The sequence below is a fragment of the Carlito syrichta genome, unplaced genomic scaffold (assembly GCF_000164805.1).
Source record: "Carlito syrichta isolate Samal-C Ts95f unplaced genomic scaffold, Tarsius_syrichta-2.0.1 Scaffold288323, whole genome shotgun sequence".
Lineage (NCBI taxonomy): Eukaryota > Metazoa > Chordata > Mammalia > Primates > Tarsiidae > Carlito > Carlito syrichta.
Window position 1 is genome coordinate 182,857 of NW_007232419.1, and position 18,398 is coordinate 201,254.

The following is an 18,398-nucleotide window of genomic DNA, read 5'->3' on the forward strand; positions in this document are numbered from 1 at the left end:
ATGGTTAGGAGAGCAAAATGTAACACTGTAAACATTATTAGCATCAACATATTGCATATTAAGTAGAGTAAAAAAAAAGCAAGATTACATTCAAGTAAAATTAAATTTCTTGAGTCATCCATACTCAAATCCCAAATCTCTCTCTAATACTTTCCAAACTAAGAAAAAGAGTTATAATTACAATCCCATTCATTGTTTTTCTGTCATCAGAACCAACATATAAAATATGATGGTGAAACTATCTCCTTATATATATATTATACGCATTATGTCTCCTTATAATATATATATATATATACGCATTATGAGAAAGCCACTTACAGTTATATATATAGCTACTTCAATTAACTCACAATTCAAATATTTTAAATGGATCTTACAAATAGCCCACACTTATTTCTAACAGAAAAAAAAATAATGGGAGTTTTATCTTATTCAGAGGGACAGATGCAGACTTTGGGAGACCAGTATGCATAATTCTCATGGTCTTTTTTAAGAAAATTAATACAAAATTCCCAGCCCAAAGTTAGGTTCAATACATTCTCAAGGTATAAGTGAGGGGTGTTGAAGCTTACAGTTCATTAATTTCTTGGGCTATCCACGTATGCACAGCAACTAATTTCTACTATTTCTCTGATTAGATTGCAGAAATTCAAATTATTATTACAACCAGTCACATCCTGTCTTTCATTTCCTGCTACTCTGACCCCAGTTTCCTATCGTTTCATAGGTTATATCCACTTATAAGAGATCAACTTCAATGAAGGTGAGAGCTGTTCCCTTTCTTAGCATTACATTCATCTGCAAGTCAAGATAAAATAATGTATTTCCTGAAGGCTGATTACAGTTCTGTTGTGTAATTACACCCATGTTAACCATTGCTGATATATCAAATAGCAATTGGGGAAAGAATTTTACCAGACGCATAAGACACTGGAAATTAGTTTCAGTGTGCATATTTTAGTGCTAGAGAAATTGCCATGTATTGCCATTGTAACCTAATAAGTTGTCCTAATTTTGTGCCAGCAGGACCAGGGATCCACAGTGTATGCATGTGTAAGTATACACTTGACTTTGATGTTTGGAACTGGAGCCAGTTATTTTCCCTAGGACAAATCTTTAATCTCCCAAAGAGAGACAAAAACGGGGTCTACTTTGAGCTGACCAAATCACCGTTTATAATAGTCTAGTTCTCGTCCTTGGATCAGAAGAAAATAATCTAATACTCTTAAAATAGGGTAAAAACAGCACTGTGAGAAAAATATTTACTGCATATACTATAATTGTGTAAGAAAAATAATTTTTAAATCAAATTTTGTTTTTGACTTAGACATCTTTACCAGATCTTTAAAAATCATTGTTAAAAGAGTCTATATATTTGTTTTATTAATATGCAATAAAGACTTAGAAATTAAAAAAATAAAAAGGAGTCTATGTACCTCCCCCTTAAAAACAAAACTGAAAATAAATGGTATTGGTCACTTTTACTTTTGATGCTATAATAAAAAGTTTAATTATGATATGCTATATGCTGTAACCTTATGATATGTATATAAACATTTGATAGACATACTGGTACAAGTATAGCACATGCTGTAGTATTTGTGTATGGTCTATCATTACAAAAATAAGAGAAAAATTTTATTTAGTGTATGCTTATATAAATAAATGTGCACGAGTTTTTGAAATAGAATCTGCTTTCCATGTTACCATTTTGAGCAAAAATTCTGAATACTAATTATCTGATTAAAGGAACCCTGCATCTTCTCATGATATGTCCTAAAAATAAGCCAAAGTACAACTTAATTGTCATCACTTTTTAAAAAATCACTAGCTGACTTTCTGTCTGGTTAAAATGGCATTACAACATTATTAGAAGTTTAATAATGCAAAAGTCACTCTCGAAAATAAGAGAGAGAACAATGAATATGTATTCTTGTTAGCACAATGATACATTTTAAAAGATATTAGAACCAATAGTAAACAAATAAATTAACTGATGAGCCAATCTGTCACTCTCGGTATAGGCATATTAGCCTCAGATAGCCAAGAATACCACAGAACTCTCCATGAGACTTTACTGTCTTTTTCATTAGCAAGAAAAAAACCTCAAGAAGAGTTTGCTTGTTAAGATTCTATGAGCCTAAACTGTGTTAAAAAAAAAAAAAGGTATACAAAAGAAATTTTTACCTCTAGCAACATATAGTAGGGAGAGAGATAGAAAAATGAACAATATTTATTGGAAATGGGAATTACAGAACACATTTTGAAAAGCCTAGCAAGACATAAAAGAAAGGACCTATAATGAATTCACTTAGAGACACAAGCTTCCTTTACCCATATATAAGTAGGTTTGACTAAAAAGCTCAGTTTGCATATATATTAAATATTATCAGGAGCAGAAATTGAAATAAGAACATTGGAAATGCTCCAAATTATAATCATCATCTTCACTTTAAACAATTCTTTATGAAATTTATGTTTGCCCTTAATAATTTTATTTGGTGTAATTCTTCCAAAAATTCTTATTTTCAAGTGGACAAAAACGAAAGAATGAAACTTACGCTGGCCGTGACTAACTTACATATACATAACTGACAGTTTAAAATTTCACTGTTATATTACTCTCATTTGTAAAGTCTACAATAGTTTCTAATACTGTAATAACAATACCTTCTGAACACATATACTCATGCAGTTGCTCCTTTCAGTGAACATGCTACCAGTTAGCTCTGTTGCAGGCTGAGTGATAATTAAGGTAAGGAAATGACTGACAGAGCCTAGACATAGAAATGAAAATGTTTTAGAAACATTAGTTGTAAATCTTATTTATTAGTGACATTTCTTCCTCAATTTTTATGTTAATATATGCCTTTCCCTAATTGATCTGGACAGTTTTATCTGAAGAGATACTTTAACAGAACATAAAAATGCTAAAAGGCAATGCACAAATTGTCAAAATCCATCGTCATGTAAAAATAGCCATGAATCTAAAAAATTGCTCAGAATTACTAACTTTGCATGCTGAGATGATTACAGAGATGGGCCTAATAGTTTTCTTAATTGGTGATTTCTCTCTTATTGATATAATCATTTAAAGATTTTAAAATGCACATGTTTAGATATATTCATCAAAGCATAAGTTATTAGTGAAACAGGTTGTTGTTCTTAAGAGGATTTAATGCCAAACTGACTCTCGTTTCTAAGAAGTGTTATACCCTTTCCTGACGAAAGGAATTGACGTAAAAACAAAATGGCACATAACCACAGAACTCCCTGATAATGAGTGAAACCAACATCCAACATAATAAATTCTCAAGGTTTTTTACTAAAATGTAATACCTGGATTTGTCTCGTAAACAACAGCCCCAGAAGCTCTTCTTTAATGTATTCAACACCTCCTCTCTGACCCTTGTTCAAAATGCTCTGGGTATAATCCATTAAAACATGAATGATATCTAAATTGGTATCTAAGGGGAAGCAATGCAATGTCAATGTAAAATAAATTCCTTTCTTTTCTTTTTGCCATAATAATGATGTCCGCTTTTTTTCAGAATAGAAAATACTTTTCACAGTATAGTCATCTATAGTGTATAAAATCACGTTTACAAAACCTATATATACAGAAAACCCCTTTCTTCAATTTGAAGGTTTTTAGCCATGAAAAGACATGTTGTAGAGAATGACCACTAAAGTAACTGTCCATTCTTTTAGTCTTTTTCCCTAACCCCAACAGGCAGGTATTGGAGACTAAAGAACTGTATGAACTCGTAGTACAACTGCTTGTTAGCTTTCAATAACATGGAGTTATAACTAAATGTCTTAGAAATTAGTTTAAATGCACTAGAAGATATGAATAGAAATAGCTAATTCCTTTAGTTCATCACTAAAAATGCAATTCTCTGGATTTTCCAGAAAATGAAGTAAGGATCCATATTGTGCCTCTGCCCTTGGGCAGACTGCCAAGATTTCAGATGCATTAGTTCATAATTTGTGACAATCTTCTTCTGGTACAACTTCCAGTATTATCTGTAATGTTCTGGTTACTCTGTCTACAAAGAAATAAAGAAGAGAAATTAAAAATGCATGAAAATCAAAAATGCATAAAAACAGCAAAATATGAAGCATTTGGGGTTGAATACTGAAAACACAACCGCCTATTTCACAGAGCACTTTCAAGAATTATTTACTTCATTAGAATCCTATCATGCTCAATTAAATTTGTCACTTCTGTAACTTCCCATGATGACTTCGCAGCAAGAATACATTAATATTTTGCATTCAAATAAGGACTTTTATTCATGAACCAGGAGACTGAAAATATTTTGAGACAATAGGACCAAGATATAATAAATGTTCAAAAATACACTTCATTTTCTTTCTATAATTGGTTTGGTTTTTTTTTTTTCTTTGCACCTATGAAATTACAACTAGTTCCTCAGAAGAATCAAGAGAAGAGTCAGAATATAATTTCCAATCCCTAACTTAGCGTTTGATGGAGCAAATGGTCTTATCTCCTAAGGCCTCAATTGTCTTATCAATAGAACCAGAGACAACATCAGTGGTTCTCAAAGTGTGGCTCCCAGATCTGCAACACCTGAGATGTTAGAAATGCATATTTCTTGAAACTCAACCCTAGACCTCCTGAATTAGAAACTGAAGGCAGACCCAGGCAATCTATAATTCTGATAGACACACAAATATAAGAACCACTGGGCTAGATGATTTCTATGGTCATTTTATCTCAGCTGTTCATGAACTCTGTGACCCTGGTTTCCAAGGACATTAGTTCTTGTTTGCCTCTTATCTTTGTAATCTATCCCTAGGATCCTATTTGACTTCCAACTACCCCGGAGCAGTTCAAAGTCTATCATCCTCTTAATGACTTGAGAGCCAGATCGACTTATAATCTTTCTCCTCATTTTATGACTTATTACCTGTAATAGCCCCTTCCAAGCAATTTTTTTTTTTTTTTTTGAGTTGGAGTCTCACTCCGTCGCCCAGACTGGAATGCAGTGGCCGCTCCCGGCCACCGCAGCCTCTACCCGCTGGGCTCCAGCGATCCTTCCGCCTCAGCCTTCCAAGTAGCCGGAATTACAGGCACACGCTACCACGCCCGGCTGATTTTTTTTATTTATTGTAGAGATGAGGTCTCGCCAAGTTGCCCAGGCGGGTCTCGAACTCGCGGGCTCAGGCAATCCACCACTTCAGCCTCCCAAAGGCGCGGGATTACAGGCTGAGCCACTGAGCCCAGCTTCCAAGCAATATTTAATGACACTTAGGTATTTCTTTCATCCTTTGCTTCATAACCATGTTCACCAAAGGTGTTGTCCTCTGCATACTAATTTTACAGTCTGCATTAATTGTAAAAGGGCCAACACACATTCTAGCAAAAGATAGGCTCTGTGAAAATGTTTCCTAAATAAACTGTATTTCATGACAGTCCACTCTTTCCATTGAAATATAAGTGTAGCATCAGATAGAAAAAGTAAATGGTAAAATTACCCTATAAAATAGATTTTTGTGGGAAAAGTAAATATCGATCAATTTTTTTAGGCAGAGAAGGGGCTAGAGCTATCTGATAGTAGGCTTTTAAAAAAAAAGGTCTCAGGCATCTGCAATGGTCAAATAAAAAGCAGTGGTATGATGCTGGGCGCAGTGGTTCATGTCTGTAATCCCAGTACTTTGAGAGGTCAAGACGGGAGGAATGTTTGAGCCTAGGAGTTCAAGACCAGCCTGGAAAACATAGTAAGACTTTGTCTCTACAAAAAAATTAAAATAAAAAAATTAGCCAGATGTGGTGGCATGTGCCTGTAGTCCCAGCCACTTGGTGTTTTCAGTAACTGAACCCGTAGGACCAAATAACACTAGTAGTATTTTCAACTTTACCTTTCACATTCAGTAGTTATTCTTGAAATATGCTGAAACAGAAACTGACCTTGCACGATCTGCTTTACCCAACCCTACCTGGGACCAACATGGGAACTACAGCAAAAATTTAGAAAGTTGATGAAGCAACACAAAGCTCGTCTTCCCTGAAAGTCATAATAGAAATAATAGTTGTGGTTTTTTGAGTCCGAGTCTCACGATAGCCCAGGCTGCAGTGCAGTTGCATGCTCATGGCCACCGTAGCCACGACCAGCTGGGCTCAGGTGATCCTTCCACCTCAGCCTTCCAAGTTGCTGGAACTACTGACGCGTGCCAACACACCCGGCTCATTTTTTAATTTATCATAGAGATGAGGTCTCACCAAGTTGCCCCTGAATTCAGGCAATCCTCTCACCTCAGCCTCCCAAAGTGCTAGGATTACCACTGCGCCTGGCTGGTCTTATTTTGAGTCCAAATCTCACTCTGTCACCCAAGCTGAAGTGCATTGGCATGATCATGGTTCACTGCAGCCTAGACCTCCTGGGCTTAGGAGATCCTTCCGCCTCTAGCCTCCTGAGCAGCTGGGACAACAAGTATGCACCACTATCTTCCTGGCTAATTTTTTTTTATTTTTTGTAGAGATGAATTCTCACTATGTTGCCCTGGCTGGTCTCAAACTCCTGGGCTCAAGCAATCCTCCCTCCCTGGTCTCACAAAGTGCTGGGATTACAGACTTCAGCCACCATGCCAGCCCGGCTAAATAACAGTATATATATATATATATATATATATATATATATTTTTTTTTTTTTTTTTTTTTTTTTTTTTTTGAGTCAGAGTCTCACTCTGTTGCCCAGGCTGGAATGCAGTGGCACATTCACAGCCACTGCAGCATCAACCTATTGGGCTCTGGCGATCCTTCCACCTCAGTCTTCCTAGTAGCTGGAACTACAGGAACACACTGCCACGCCTGGCTAATTTTTTAAAAAATTTATTGTAGAGACGAGGACTTGCCAAGTTGCCCGGGCTGGTCTCGAACTCACAGGCTCAGGTAATCCACTCGCCTCAGCCTCCCAAAGTGCTGGGATTACAGGAACAGTATTTTTTAAAAGGCTTTAAGATCTTTTTTGTATACATGATCTCCTTTTAGCCTTAAAATGAAAATAGTCTGAGTCCCTAGGAAATGTAGGAAAGCTTCATTAATCTAAATGTTGCACTGCAGTCTGTGTGAAAAGTCTGTTAAATGCATCAACCAGCTTCCGGTGGCATCATCAATGAAGTTATCTTGACATACTGTGTGAAGCCTATGCTTTTAGGAGCCTGGATTTGAAAAGTCACTGTCCACGAAGATGCAGCATAACCATTCTGCTGGTGTTGCTCAGTGTGATTTTTATAACCAAAGATTTTGTTTAAATGGTACTGTCTTCCATATCTCTCCCTGAGCAACAGGGATCAACTTCCAGTCACCCCACTCACCCTCAGCTGGGACAAGGTTTGGCTGAGAAATAGACAGCCAAGTACAACATCTGCTGGGAGCCCCAGTCAGGGTTTGCCGAGTCTTGCTACCTTTGTGAATTTGCATATGTCACTGGGCTATCTGCCCCTTTTTCCTAGCATGAGATGCGTGTGTTTCTATAAGTAAATAAATAATGTAACTAACCAACCAGAAGAATTAACCAGTCTCTCACAGATGGAAGAAAAAAGCTTTCCGTGTATCCGACTATTCCCTTAAGAGCAGATTTTCTTTTCTCCCTAGAAACGCTATAAAATAAAAAGTGGTTCAATACTGGCATCCTGTGGCCAGAGAAATTCATCAAATCTCTGAAAATCTCAGCTCCTAGGGTCCTGAACATTCCACGGCTGTCTGGGCTAAACATCCTTTCACCGTTTTCTGAATGCTGTTTGGTATCTCATTTTTCATGTAAATAACCTAAGTAAGACATATTTTGACAGACTATCATTTTCACAGAGATAATCTACTCATGTATATTAGTGTAAAATAAATGACAATATAAAGGTTAAGGAATTTTCCTACACAAAACGATATGATGTGAAATTACTGAACAAAGTGTTTCAAGCAAAGGCTCTCTTGGTCTCCAAATTCACACCCAGTTTCTCTCTAACAAAAAGATCATCTGGAACCCTCCTTGGAAGGAGGGTTGGGATGATGGCTTGGGACTCTGTTGTTTTGTGTGTCTGTGTGTGAGTGTTTTGTTTTGGCCAAAGGCTAAGAAAATACTTGCTATTGCAGCAATAAATATTATGAATTTTCTTTATTTTACTACAAGAATGCTGCCTAAGAGGAAAATCAAACAAAATTACAGCGGATTGTTGCTTTTTGCTTCTCACTTTCAAGGCAGCTATAAAGATAAAGAGTTACAATGATTGCAGTTTAAAGGCAGAATTGCCATGCTCCCTGGTAAGACTTAATGGCGTTTTTGAGAACCAAATAACCATTATGGGACTTCTCCATTGCTCTGAGTTTCACAAATGTCTAACACTAAATCTGGAGGCCTTGGAGATGTTCAAAGCATCTTTAGAGAGAGAAAAACAGCAACAACAAAAAAAATTTCTCAATATTACATGAGCATGGAACGACATCAAGAAGGGTCAAGCATGAAAACTGCTTATTGGTATAAACTGACTCAAAAAAAGGTACAAAATGCATACATGTTAGCAAGAGGAAGGAACTTTTTAGAGTTGACTGACAACAAACAGGAGAAACAAAATGCTTACTAAGATGAATCTGCACTTTCATCATTACTCCCTCTCATCTTAGTTCACCTCTTGGGCTACCAGCTCTTTCTTCTTCAGTTCTCTTGGTTTTCCATGGTGCACAGGGGTAAACTGTCTCTAGCTTGGACAGGAGACAGACCCAGCTCTTACAGTGATAAGTGCCAATCTGTCTTAAAGATTAGCGATGAATTAAGCAATCCTAATGGTAAATGTAGTTTAAAAAGACCTCTTTCTCCCCACCTTAAGAATAGGCTCTATATTTCATTCCTGCAACAGAGAAAACTTAAAATATTCTACAGAAAACTGGTGTGATCTAACAAGAAATAGAAATTAAATAGTTGGTTAAGGCAATCAGTGTGTCTGAGTCTACCTAAAAAGCACCTAAATTGTATGGTAACACTTCTGTGGGGAATAGTGTCACCAGAGAGAAAATAAAATCCAGGTAAAAACAATGGTATGCGGTCTAAACATACCAAACACCAACTTCAAGGAAACAAAGAGTAATAGCAAAACTCTGAGCTAAATGACTGGCTTCTAAATGAGTTTGCATTGCATACCAGAGATTCAATATGCATGTCAAATTTCTTTGTTTGTTTTTTAGTAACACTGGCATTATTTATTAATAATTTACCAGACATCTCCTAAACTTTTAATCGGGATTTTAAAATTAATTATGGTCAAGTAAGGAAATTAAAACAAAGAAGTATGAAAGTTGTATTCTAAACTCACCAAACTCACCAAACTCACCAGCTCTCTCTCTCTGTCTCTCTCTGTTTCTCTTTCTTATACAAGGGAGCCAAACTCTCAAGCTAGAAAAAGCATGGACTTTGAAGTCTAGCAGATGTGGGTTCAAATCTTAGCTCTATGGTTCGAAATGTGTACACTCAAAAATAAATTCTCCTTCTCGCTAAGCCCTGGTTTCCTCATCTGGGTTTGGGAATAACACTCCTTCACACAACAGTCTTGTTGAGGATTGACAGAGACGAATTTTCTCCTTCCCAAACTTAACTGGCCACCAAGTTCTGCTGGTTTTTGTTCCTTAATATCTTTCACTCTCTCTCTTCAGACCTTGCTGACACCACCTGTGTTCAGACCCTCCTCAATTGTCACCAGGATTGCTGTAGTAGCCACCAAACTCAATTCTCCATCTTTCAAATGTATCCTCATTCCCCCTGGGATTATTTTTCTAGAATACAAAACTGCCTAAGTTTGAATTTTCAGTTCTTCTACTTCATATCTGTATGATTTGGAACAAGTGACACGAATTCTCACATGCTATTATTCAAACTCTGTAAAATGGGCATGATCCTCTTTTCCTACCACAGAACGCTGATCGAAGAATTAACTAAGGTGATACATGTGCAAACACATGGAAATAACACAATGAATGGGAGCTGTTAGTCTTTCCTTCATTGTTCTTGTTCCCAGGACCCTTCTGTGATTCGCCATTTCTATGAATGTAGTGTTATGCTCATTGAAGACATTTGCAGGCCTCTGCCTAACTCCCCAACAAATCTCGTGCCACTCATCCAGCTATATGTTATGACACAAGATCACTAAACTGCATTCAACCCCGAAGAAAAGTAATTAGGTTAGGAAGGGATTCAAAGGAGCAATTAGGTCGTTTACAGGACTGCCGATAAAATTCTATCTAAAGAAGCTGTTCTTTTAAGGAGTGATTAGACCAGCCCAAACTAAATATTTTGTACCCCAAATGTCCTTCCTGCAAAAAGCAGTTCCAACTAAAATGCAGTAATGCAGTCAAACTGACAACTGTGCCACTTATGTTTTTTAATTTTAAGACACGTATGTTATGTATGTACACCTATGTGAGTTTTCTACAACACGGTCTCTTACAAGATCCTGAAACTGTGTGCAAGTCTTACCTGACATTCTCTTAAACCACTTGGGTTTGTTGTCCCATATAATAAAGAGATAGTATGCAGGCACTCCCGTCAGAGTGATGACAAAGCCAATCCCTGTACTAAATGGGTCCGAATAAAGAGAAAGAGCGACCATGAAGAGACACGTGAAGGAAAACAAAGCTGGGATGAACAGTGGTACCTGGAACACAGAACAAAAAAGAAAATCACTTCAAACAAGGCCCAGGTGACAGAAGATGGGTTAAAGAGAAGCATCCCAGTCACGTGATACACTTTAGCAATAACTTCTAGTCACATGACCAAGTGACAGACACCAAGATGCCTTACCCAAGTAGCAAAATCTCTTTCATGGGGCACAGAGAATGTAATAAACATACTCCTTTAGATTGAATTCAATTTAAGTTGTTTTCAAATCTTTGGATAGAACAAAATCTAAGGATGAAAGCGTGTTTGTTTCATTAAAGGTGTTCTGTTGGAATTACTTTGCTAGTTAAATACCATTATGATTTATGTTTTGATTTTAAAAGATTGACTCTTTGATGATTATGATTAGAATCCACTTTAATGTGAAGTCAAAAGCACCGGCTGCTTGTTCCATGTTAGAGTCTTTCAGTGAATACTGATTTTCTGTTGAGATTCACAATAAGAACTGACAGGAGTAAAACAGGCCAACTCCTATTCAACCGCTAATAAAGATGCTGCCAGCATTAGGCAATGAATATAATTAGAAACAAATTCTGACAACATGAGTGACAACATTATCTCTGCTATTTCTTAAAAGCAAATAAATAGTGAGGTCAAATCAATCCATGAATGTCCAAGTCTCAAGTATAGTCTTCGGCCTTCCCAGTGGGGAATGCTTTAGTTATGGTAAATGGGCATTCTTTTAAGGGGGTAAACTGATAGATCTTCTATTTCCCTATATATTTACATTTCTATTCCTTTTAGAGTATATAAGGCAGAGAAAGAGCAATGTAACAAGTCACAACATTCAAGTACTTTTTTTGTTTTCACAACCAGCTAATTTTTTTATTTGTGTAGCGAGGAGATCTCGCCAAGTTGCCCAGGCTGGTCTCGCACCCCAGGGCTCAGGCAATGCTCTTGCTTCGGTCACCCAAAGTGCTGAAATTACAGGTGGGAGCCACTGCACCCGGCCACATTCAAGTACTTAAATGGCCCCTTTTGTAAAGCAGCAGCCTTTTTCGACTTGTCATGAATAAAGTATCTGCCTCACTCTTTCTCAGCATGGCTGTCCATAACTATGTTGCATGAAGATAGACACAAGGATCGTATACTTTGAACATATCAGGTCACTGAACACATTCATAAAAAAAAAATCAACATTTTTCAAAAATGTGGCATACAAAGTTCAGTGCATCACATAAAAACATTGACAAACATTTCTTTCCAAGCAGAAATAAGCAAACTCATTAGGAAAGTACTGCCTGCAAGAGTTAAATATTTCATTCCACAGGATGCCGTTACCCTCCCCAATCTCCCCATCATCAAGTTATGACAAAGGAGGGCTGGGTATTAGGAGAAAGATTTATGTAAACCCTTCAAGATTGCTGAGGTTACCTTGAAAGGACGATGCATATCTGGGTATTTGTATCGAAGATAAATCAGTCCAGCAACTGCCAGCCCAATAAAAAGCCACCTGGCAAAACTGAGGAAATTCAAAAGACTGTAGAGGTCTCCAGAGAAGAGCATTATCATTGTCAAAGGGTGCTGGGGGGACAGGGAGAAAAAAACAAGCTTGGTGAGTTAAGTGAGAACAGGTATTAACAAATAATAGCATCAGGACACATTGTGATCTTTTTCAAATGATTATTAATACAGATCAACTATCGGCATGATTGGAACCTGGATTTGACTAACCTCATTTCTATATGCTGCCCTCAAAATCCATTTACACACCAGTAACTACGTGAGAGTGCCATCCTCATTGCCCTTTATTCGAGTGGAATTTTACATGCATTGTTTTGTTTTGTTTTGAGTTTCTTTTGTATTTAAAAGAAGACAACGTCTTTTCAAAGAGTAAGAAACAAACTGCTTGGTGATTCAAAATTTAAAGACTGGAAGACTGAAGTGATTCATGAATAACCAATAATACACATTAAAAGAGCACCCAGTTGGAACATTTGTAGAAAGCTCTGCGAATGCTCTGTGATGAATTCTTGCCTGCACGCACACAGGAAACACAGTCACTTGTAGAAGCTTCTGTTGGCTCTTGATGGTAAAACATTGACCTTTTTTCCTTCCACATTTACCCTCCCCGTGTGCTTGCCACGTGTGACCCTCAAGTCCACGGAGGAGAATGAAGCACAGAGATCAGCTTAACATGTCTCTGCAGCTGCACATGCCAAGGACAGCAAGACTGATAGCAGGGGCTTAAAATGAAAGCCCTCCTCATGAAATAATACATTCTGTTCCCACAAGTGACGTTAATGTCCAGATTCCGCACTGAGAATATGCGGACTTTAAAAAGAAATTTCAAGGAAATGTTCTGAAACAAATTACATGAATTAAAAAAAAATGTTCAGTAGATCCTAGGGTGTGCCTGACAACAGATACCGTTCAGAGAAATGTTACAGAACCATAGGTAAAAATGAACGTATCACTGCCAATGGATACTTGAGGACTTTCATGCCTCATATAATCTTTTGTATCCCATATTTCACAAACACTTTTCTCTGCAGAAAGAAACTTACAACTCAAATGTAAGTTTTGGTGCCTTCATTTTATCCTAGATGGTTGCTCTCAAATGTCTCACTTTTAGCCACAGAATCATCGCACTGTCTAGAATTTCATCAGTTATTTGAATAATTTTGTGTGTATTTCATTATCAGGTGCCTGTGATATGAGACATCCTGATATTTTTTGGACTGTAACTTTTATCTCTACTCCCTAAGTGGCTGGAGGTACCACTCTGCCTCCTTTTCTATGAGGTTCCATGCCAATGAGACGAGCCAAGCTAATCGTTTTCCTTAGACCTTACCGATGTCTGCAAAAGTAAGACAGAAGTGAGGTGGCCATTGCCTCAAAGCATCAAATATGCAACAGAGACACTGAGTAAAGGGATAGAAAAGATCCAAAGATCCTGTCTCCCAAACTCCGCCATGACATACATACATTAGCAACGAATGAGAAACGTAAGCACTATTCAAAGTCTGTTTGAATTACTCTTTGCTAACCTGTTATTCGAGGTTATATCTAGATATACTTGTTAATATGCATTACCAAAACAATAACAGCTGGCAGAGGAGTGTGCTTGCGGACATGAATCATGGAGAGGATTTCTGGAAGGTGACCCTCTCGAGACGCAACATAGAATAACCTGATGGGAGAAAAATGTGGGTGGAGTTGACTGTGTAATTGATCATTTCCAAGGGAAAATCCAGAAATCCCAGAGAAAACTTGCATCTTTTTTTCATAGCAAATGGCTTGGCATTTCTTAGGTGAGGACTTAGGTTTCACTTTTCAGATAAGGTAGAGAACATCATAAGAGATCTAAGTTTGAGGTCTGCAAAATCTGCCAACAAATGATACTATTCTTTGAGGGGAAACACTTAGCAATATCTGACTCAGCACAGCTCTCCTTACATATAAATAGTTGACGGGGAATTTAGTTCTCGATTCTCTGTATTATATGCGTGTTGTCAACCCAATTCAACAAATACATACACATGCACACATATGCCTATGGCATGTATATTTATCTGACTGGTTTCAATCGTATATTAAAATAAAAAAGAGGCTTTTGCACCAAACAAAACAGAGGGGATACAAATGAAGGAGTGGTCACTTCTGAAGTCTCTTACTTTGCCTTTTTCTTGGCATCTTTAGAGAAACAAAAGATTTTATCGCCAGAAATAAAATGCTGTTGTTAGACTCTGTAGACATACTGTTAAAAAAAAAAAAATGCCACTTGGCCTTCGGCAGAGAGTAGGCTATGAGTGGGCAAGCAGTGCCCTCTAATGGGCAGAATAAGACATGCTTTTGCTACATGGACCGGCATTTCAATCTTGCAGGTCCCTTTAACATCAACAGATTTGGAGGTACTATGCCTTTTCTTTTCAAAGTTATCCTTATCATAGCCAATCTCAAAAACAGAAATGTCGTTTCTGGAAACACATGAACTCACTCACCTGGAGACAGCAAACACTCCACCATTCATGGAGCCAAAACAGGAGAGGGCAACAAAGATCGGAACTGCTAATGAGAAATTTCCCAGTAGCCGCTCAGAAAAGGTCTGGTGAAAGAAAGAACGAAGCAAATTAATGCCTTGCCAGAAAGTGGAATAAAATGAAACAATTTAGGCCCAGTTTGCTCTGTGACTTTCCATTAGCCTGGTGATACGTGGATGTTTTATAATTTTTCTCTTCGGTTAGGGTCAGACTGACTCCGTGGACAATAATCAAAAGCAGGTACCGTGGCATTGCTTGTTGCAAAACGGTAGGCAAAGGTCTAAACAGGCACCTTTCTACTTTCAAAAAGCAATGATCCATTTACCGCATCTTTGTCAACGATGATATGTATTGTCTGACTCCAGTACGTGAAAAAAGCTCAGTTCAGAAGTCCTACCTACTACACAATTAACCTCCTTTCCAGCCCGAAAGCTGCATTTTATAGTGAAATACAAATGTACACTGAGAAGTGCTACAGATACTTGCTATATACCAATCCTACTGTAAGGAGGTAAATAAAATAACTGATGGGTTAATAATTGATATCATAGATATCGGCAGTTCTGAAAATCTTTTTCCCAGAAAAATCACACTAGCTGAACCTCTGTTTCTGAAGTGACTCCCTCCCTCTCAGGTATCTGCCGATTCCAACCATGGTTTCCCAGAAGAAGGCTAGAACACAAATATCACAAGTCCAATAAGCCACAGAAAAACAGAGAAGACAAACAAAACTTCTGAAATTTTCTTTTATGCTGTGCTATGTGCAGCACTGCAAATTTTCCATGAAGGATGTATTTTCCCCAAAGACAAGTGGGATTCTTCCATTGTCCTTGATGCAGCTGGTGAGATGTAATTAATGGACCACATTATGCTCAAAGAATCAGTGCTGCCCTTTGTCTAGAAAGATGAGATGACTGACCCGACATCAATAAGCTTTGTGTATTTGATTGTCTGCTAGGACCTGGAGCAGTGGGCGAGGTCTTTTTTAATACAGTGAACTCGTACATAGGTTCACGTGAAATGAGATAATTTATTCCCTGTGCATGCTGCTAATATGAGGTAATAGTATTTTAAAAGGAATTGACATCAAGTGATGGGGAGTTAATTTTTCACCCTTCATTGTTATGAGGTCACAAGTGAATGGTTTTGTTACTAGCTATGATTTTTAGGCAAAGTAAAAATATGTGTCACAGGATAACAGTCCTATAACACGATCTTTGGAGACAAAGATCGCCCTAGTTTCGAATACATTTTGGAAAATGTTGTAAAATTATGTGTATCCACTTCTCAGGGAGTTAAAGTGCACATTTAGCATCTTTAATATTCTGAGAAGTATTACAACAACATCTGTTTAACTTTGAATACCCAGTATTTCCCTAATTTATTAATGTCCCAGGACTAGTATTCAAAAGGATAAACTAGCAAAAACAAATTTATGTGGTCTATATGAAAATTCTTAAGTGCTACTTTGGGAAAGGGATGTTAAGTCCATATTTGAAAAGTTTACAAACAGGATAAACTTGTACAGTACAGAATAAATTACAATTTGTATACCCCAAATGCATTCATTTACATTCAGTAACTGTCCAATCTATCCCTAAAGACATGCTGAAAGAATAATGTCTTCTTCTCAACAGGCCTTGACAGATTTTTCAAGCTTGTATATGTGAAAGCATTTTACAAGAAATTAAAAATAAAGATAATAAACCGTATAGGATTTTAACTGTAACCGTTCAATGGAATATGCTATGGTGTGCTCTATATTTTTAAAATATTCATTATCATTCGGGTCAAGAAAAGATTCCTGAATTTCAAAACCCTTTCTGCTAGAGGGAATGACTGTAAAATTGCATCAACTCATTAACCTAAATTCCAATTGGCATCTTCCCAACTTGGACTTACCACCGCCACCGCATTTGAAAGCAACAGCTCCTCGGCGCTAATGGTCGTAAAATAGGCCACATTTGTCAGCACATAGCCCACGGTGACAATGGCCATGGATATACATATTGCAAGGGGGATGGTTCTGAAATGCACAAAGGAATCACTTATTCATGATCTTTTGTTAGTCGTTCTCTGATACCCAAGAAAATAACAGGCTCATTCAAATGAATAATACAGCGGTATCTACAATAATTATAGGTAGGTTCTGCTGGGTATGTATAAACATTTCATCAGGGCGAAGAACCACATATTCTTTTGTAATTTAATAAGGTCCGTGGGGGCAGATATTTCGTCTTGTCTACGACTAGACCCCAGAACCTACGCATCTCTCCCCTTCTTGTATTCCATAAATGCCATGACAGTGTTTCTTAACTTGAGCACACATCAGAGCCGGCGGGAAGGCTTGTTAAGGCACAGATTACTGAATCCCACCCCAGAGTTTCTGACGAAGTAGGACTTGCATTTCCCACACGTTCCTCGGTGATTCTGTTGCTGCTGATCAGAGGAGACCACACTTTGGGAACCACTGTCCTATAAATATTTCTAATACTCATTCACTGCCTTGATACCTTTCTAACTCTAGTCCTGAAAAACATTTTCCGCATTCGGCATTTTCCCTGTCAACAGCTTCCCATGCCAGCAAATAAATGCAGACTTTCGGAAGCATGAGAGCAGGCTATATCTACCTTTCTAAATGATGGCAATCATAATTTTGTATACAACACAAGAAGCACAGAAGCGTTCACCATAATGGCTTCGCACTACGCTGCTGTGAGTTCAAAGGTACCCCAAGATCATGAGTACCTAATACAGCAGCAGCGCAGATAATCCCATGAAAATAGAGGCGACGTGCTGTGAAGTACAGGTGACCGGACAGTGCTGACACTACGTGGCATCAAGAAGTCTCTGGCACAGATGCAATATTATGTCTTCATTTAACGCACTGGGAAAGCTAGGAAGTTACTGACCCTAATAATTCGATTCCATGTTACCGATACACATTACTTGCTTAATATAATTGCCTCTTCAGACGCTTTCCAACTCAGGCAACTTAAACCTTCAACTCCCCGCAAAAAGGCGGATCTTTCTTTAGCCCTATCGCTCTCATGGGGTCCTCTCCCTGCTGGGTGCCACTAATGAAGACCTCAATATAATTTCTTCCAAGATGAAAATGCAGTTCAGAAAGGAGGAAGCACAGAGGCCTCACTGCCCAGCCTGGGTGTGTTTAGCACACTGGGTCCCAGCTCATTATATGGAAAGGCAATAACCCCTGTTGAGAACAGGCAAACCCAGCCAGTCAGCAACTGCCATTCATTATGCTGCTTGGAGCCTGACACTTGCCCTGATCTCCAAAGCCTTAAGCCTTGACGAGAAAACACATTGACCTCTAAATCCTGACATCCTAATATGCAAGTAGCAGATGGTCCCCTTCCCCAGTGTGAAAACAGTCCTGTGGAATTTTCTGTTAACGCCATCACATGCGTTGCTGGTTGTGATTGATATATGCTAAATTGAACCAAAGAAAATCACCGAACCAATCACATAGAAAGGGGTGAACAGCATAAAGCAAAGTAAAGATAGATTTGGTTCCTTTGAAAGAAAGGCTATGTGTAAATGAAAAAGACTAAGAAGGAGAATGTGAAGGTATACAGATTTCCAAGCACTCATTGTATTATTTTGAACTTGAATCCTTTCTGCTTTTGTAATAGTCCCATATGGGGAATAAATTCTTTCTACGGAGGAGAGAACAGGAAGGGAGGGAGAGAAAAAGACTCTCTGT

The 18,398-nt window shown here is 37.9% G+C and overlaps 1 protein-coding gene across 2 annotated transcripts in view; it reads right to left on the reverse strand.

The window, feature by feature from the left end:
- SLC7A11 (solute carrier family 7 member 11) overlaps window positions 1–18,398 on the reverse strand; it is an 87,669-nt gene that overhangs the window by 3,667 nt on the left and 65,604 nt on the right. Inside the window, exons 7-12 of one of the 2 annotated variants that reach the window (XM_008053620.2) lie at window positions 16,577–16,700; window positions 14,636–14,739; window positions 13,728–13,824; window positions 12,066–12,215; window positions 10,491–10,668; window positions 3,309–4,052 (exon numbers count right to left, since the gene is read on the reverse strand). In XM_008053620.2, the coding sequence (XP_008051811.1) occupies window positions 3,985–4,052; window positions 10,491–10,668; window positions 12,066–12,215; window positions 13,728–13,824; window positions 14,636–14,739; window positions 16,577–16,700 (721 nt within the window). In that variant the 3' untranslated portion in view covers window positions 3,309–3,984. Of the gene's footprint in view, window positions 1–3,308; window positions 4,053–10,490; window positions 10,669–12,065; window positions 12,216–13,727; window positions 13,825–14,635; window positions 14,740–16,576; window positions 16,701–18,398 lie in introns of those variants that run through there. The other variant, XM_008053621.2, reaches the window with a different exon arrangement.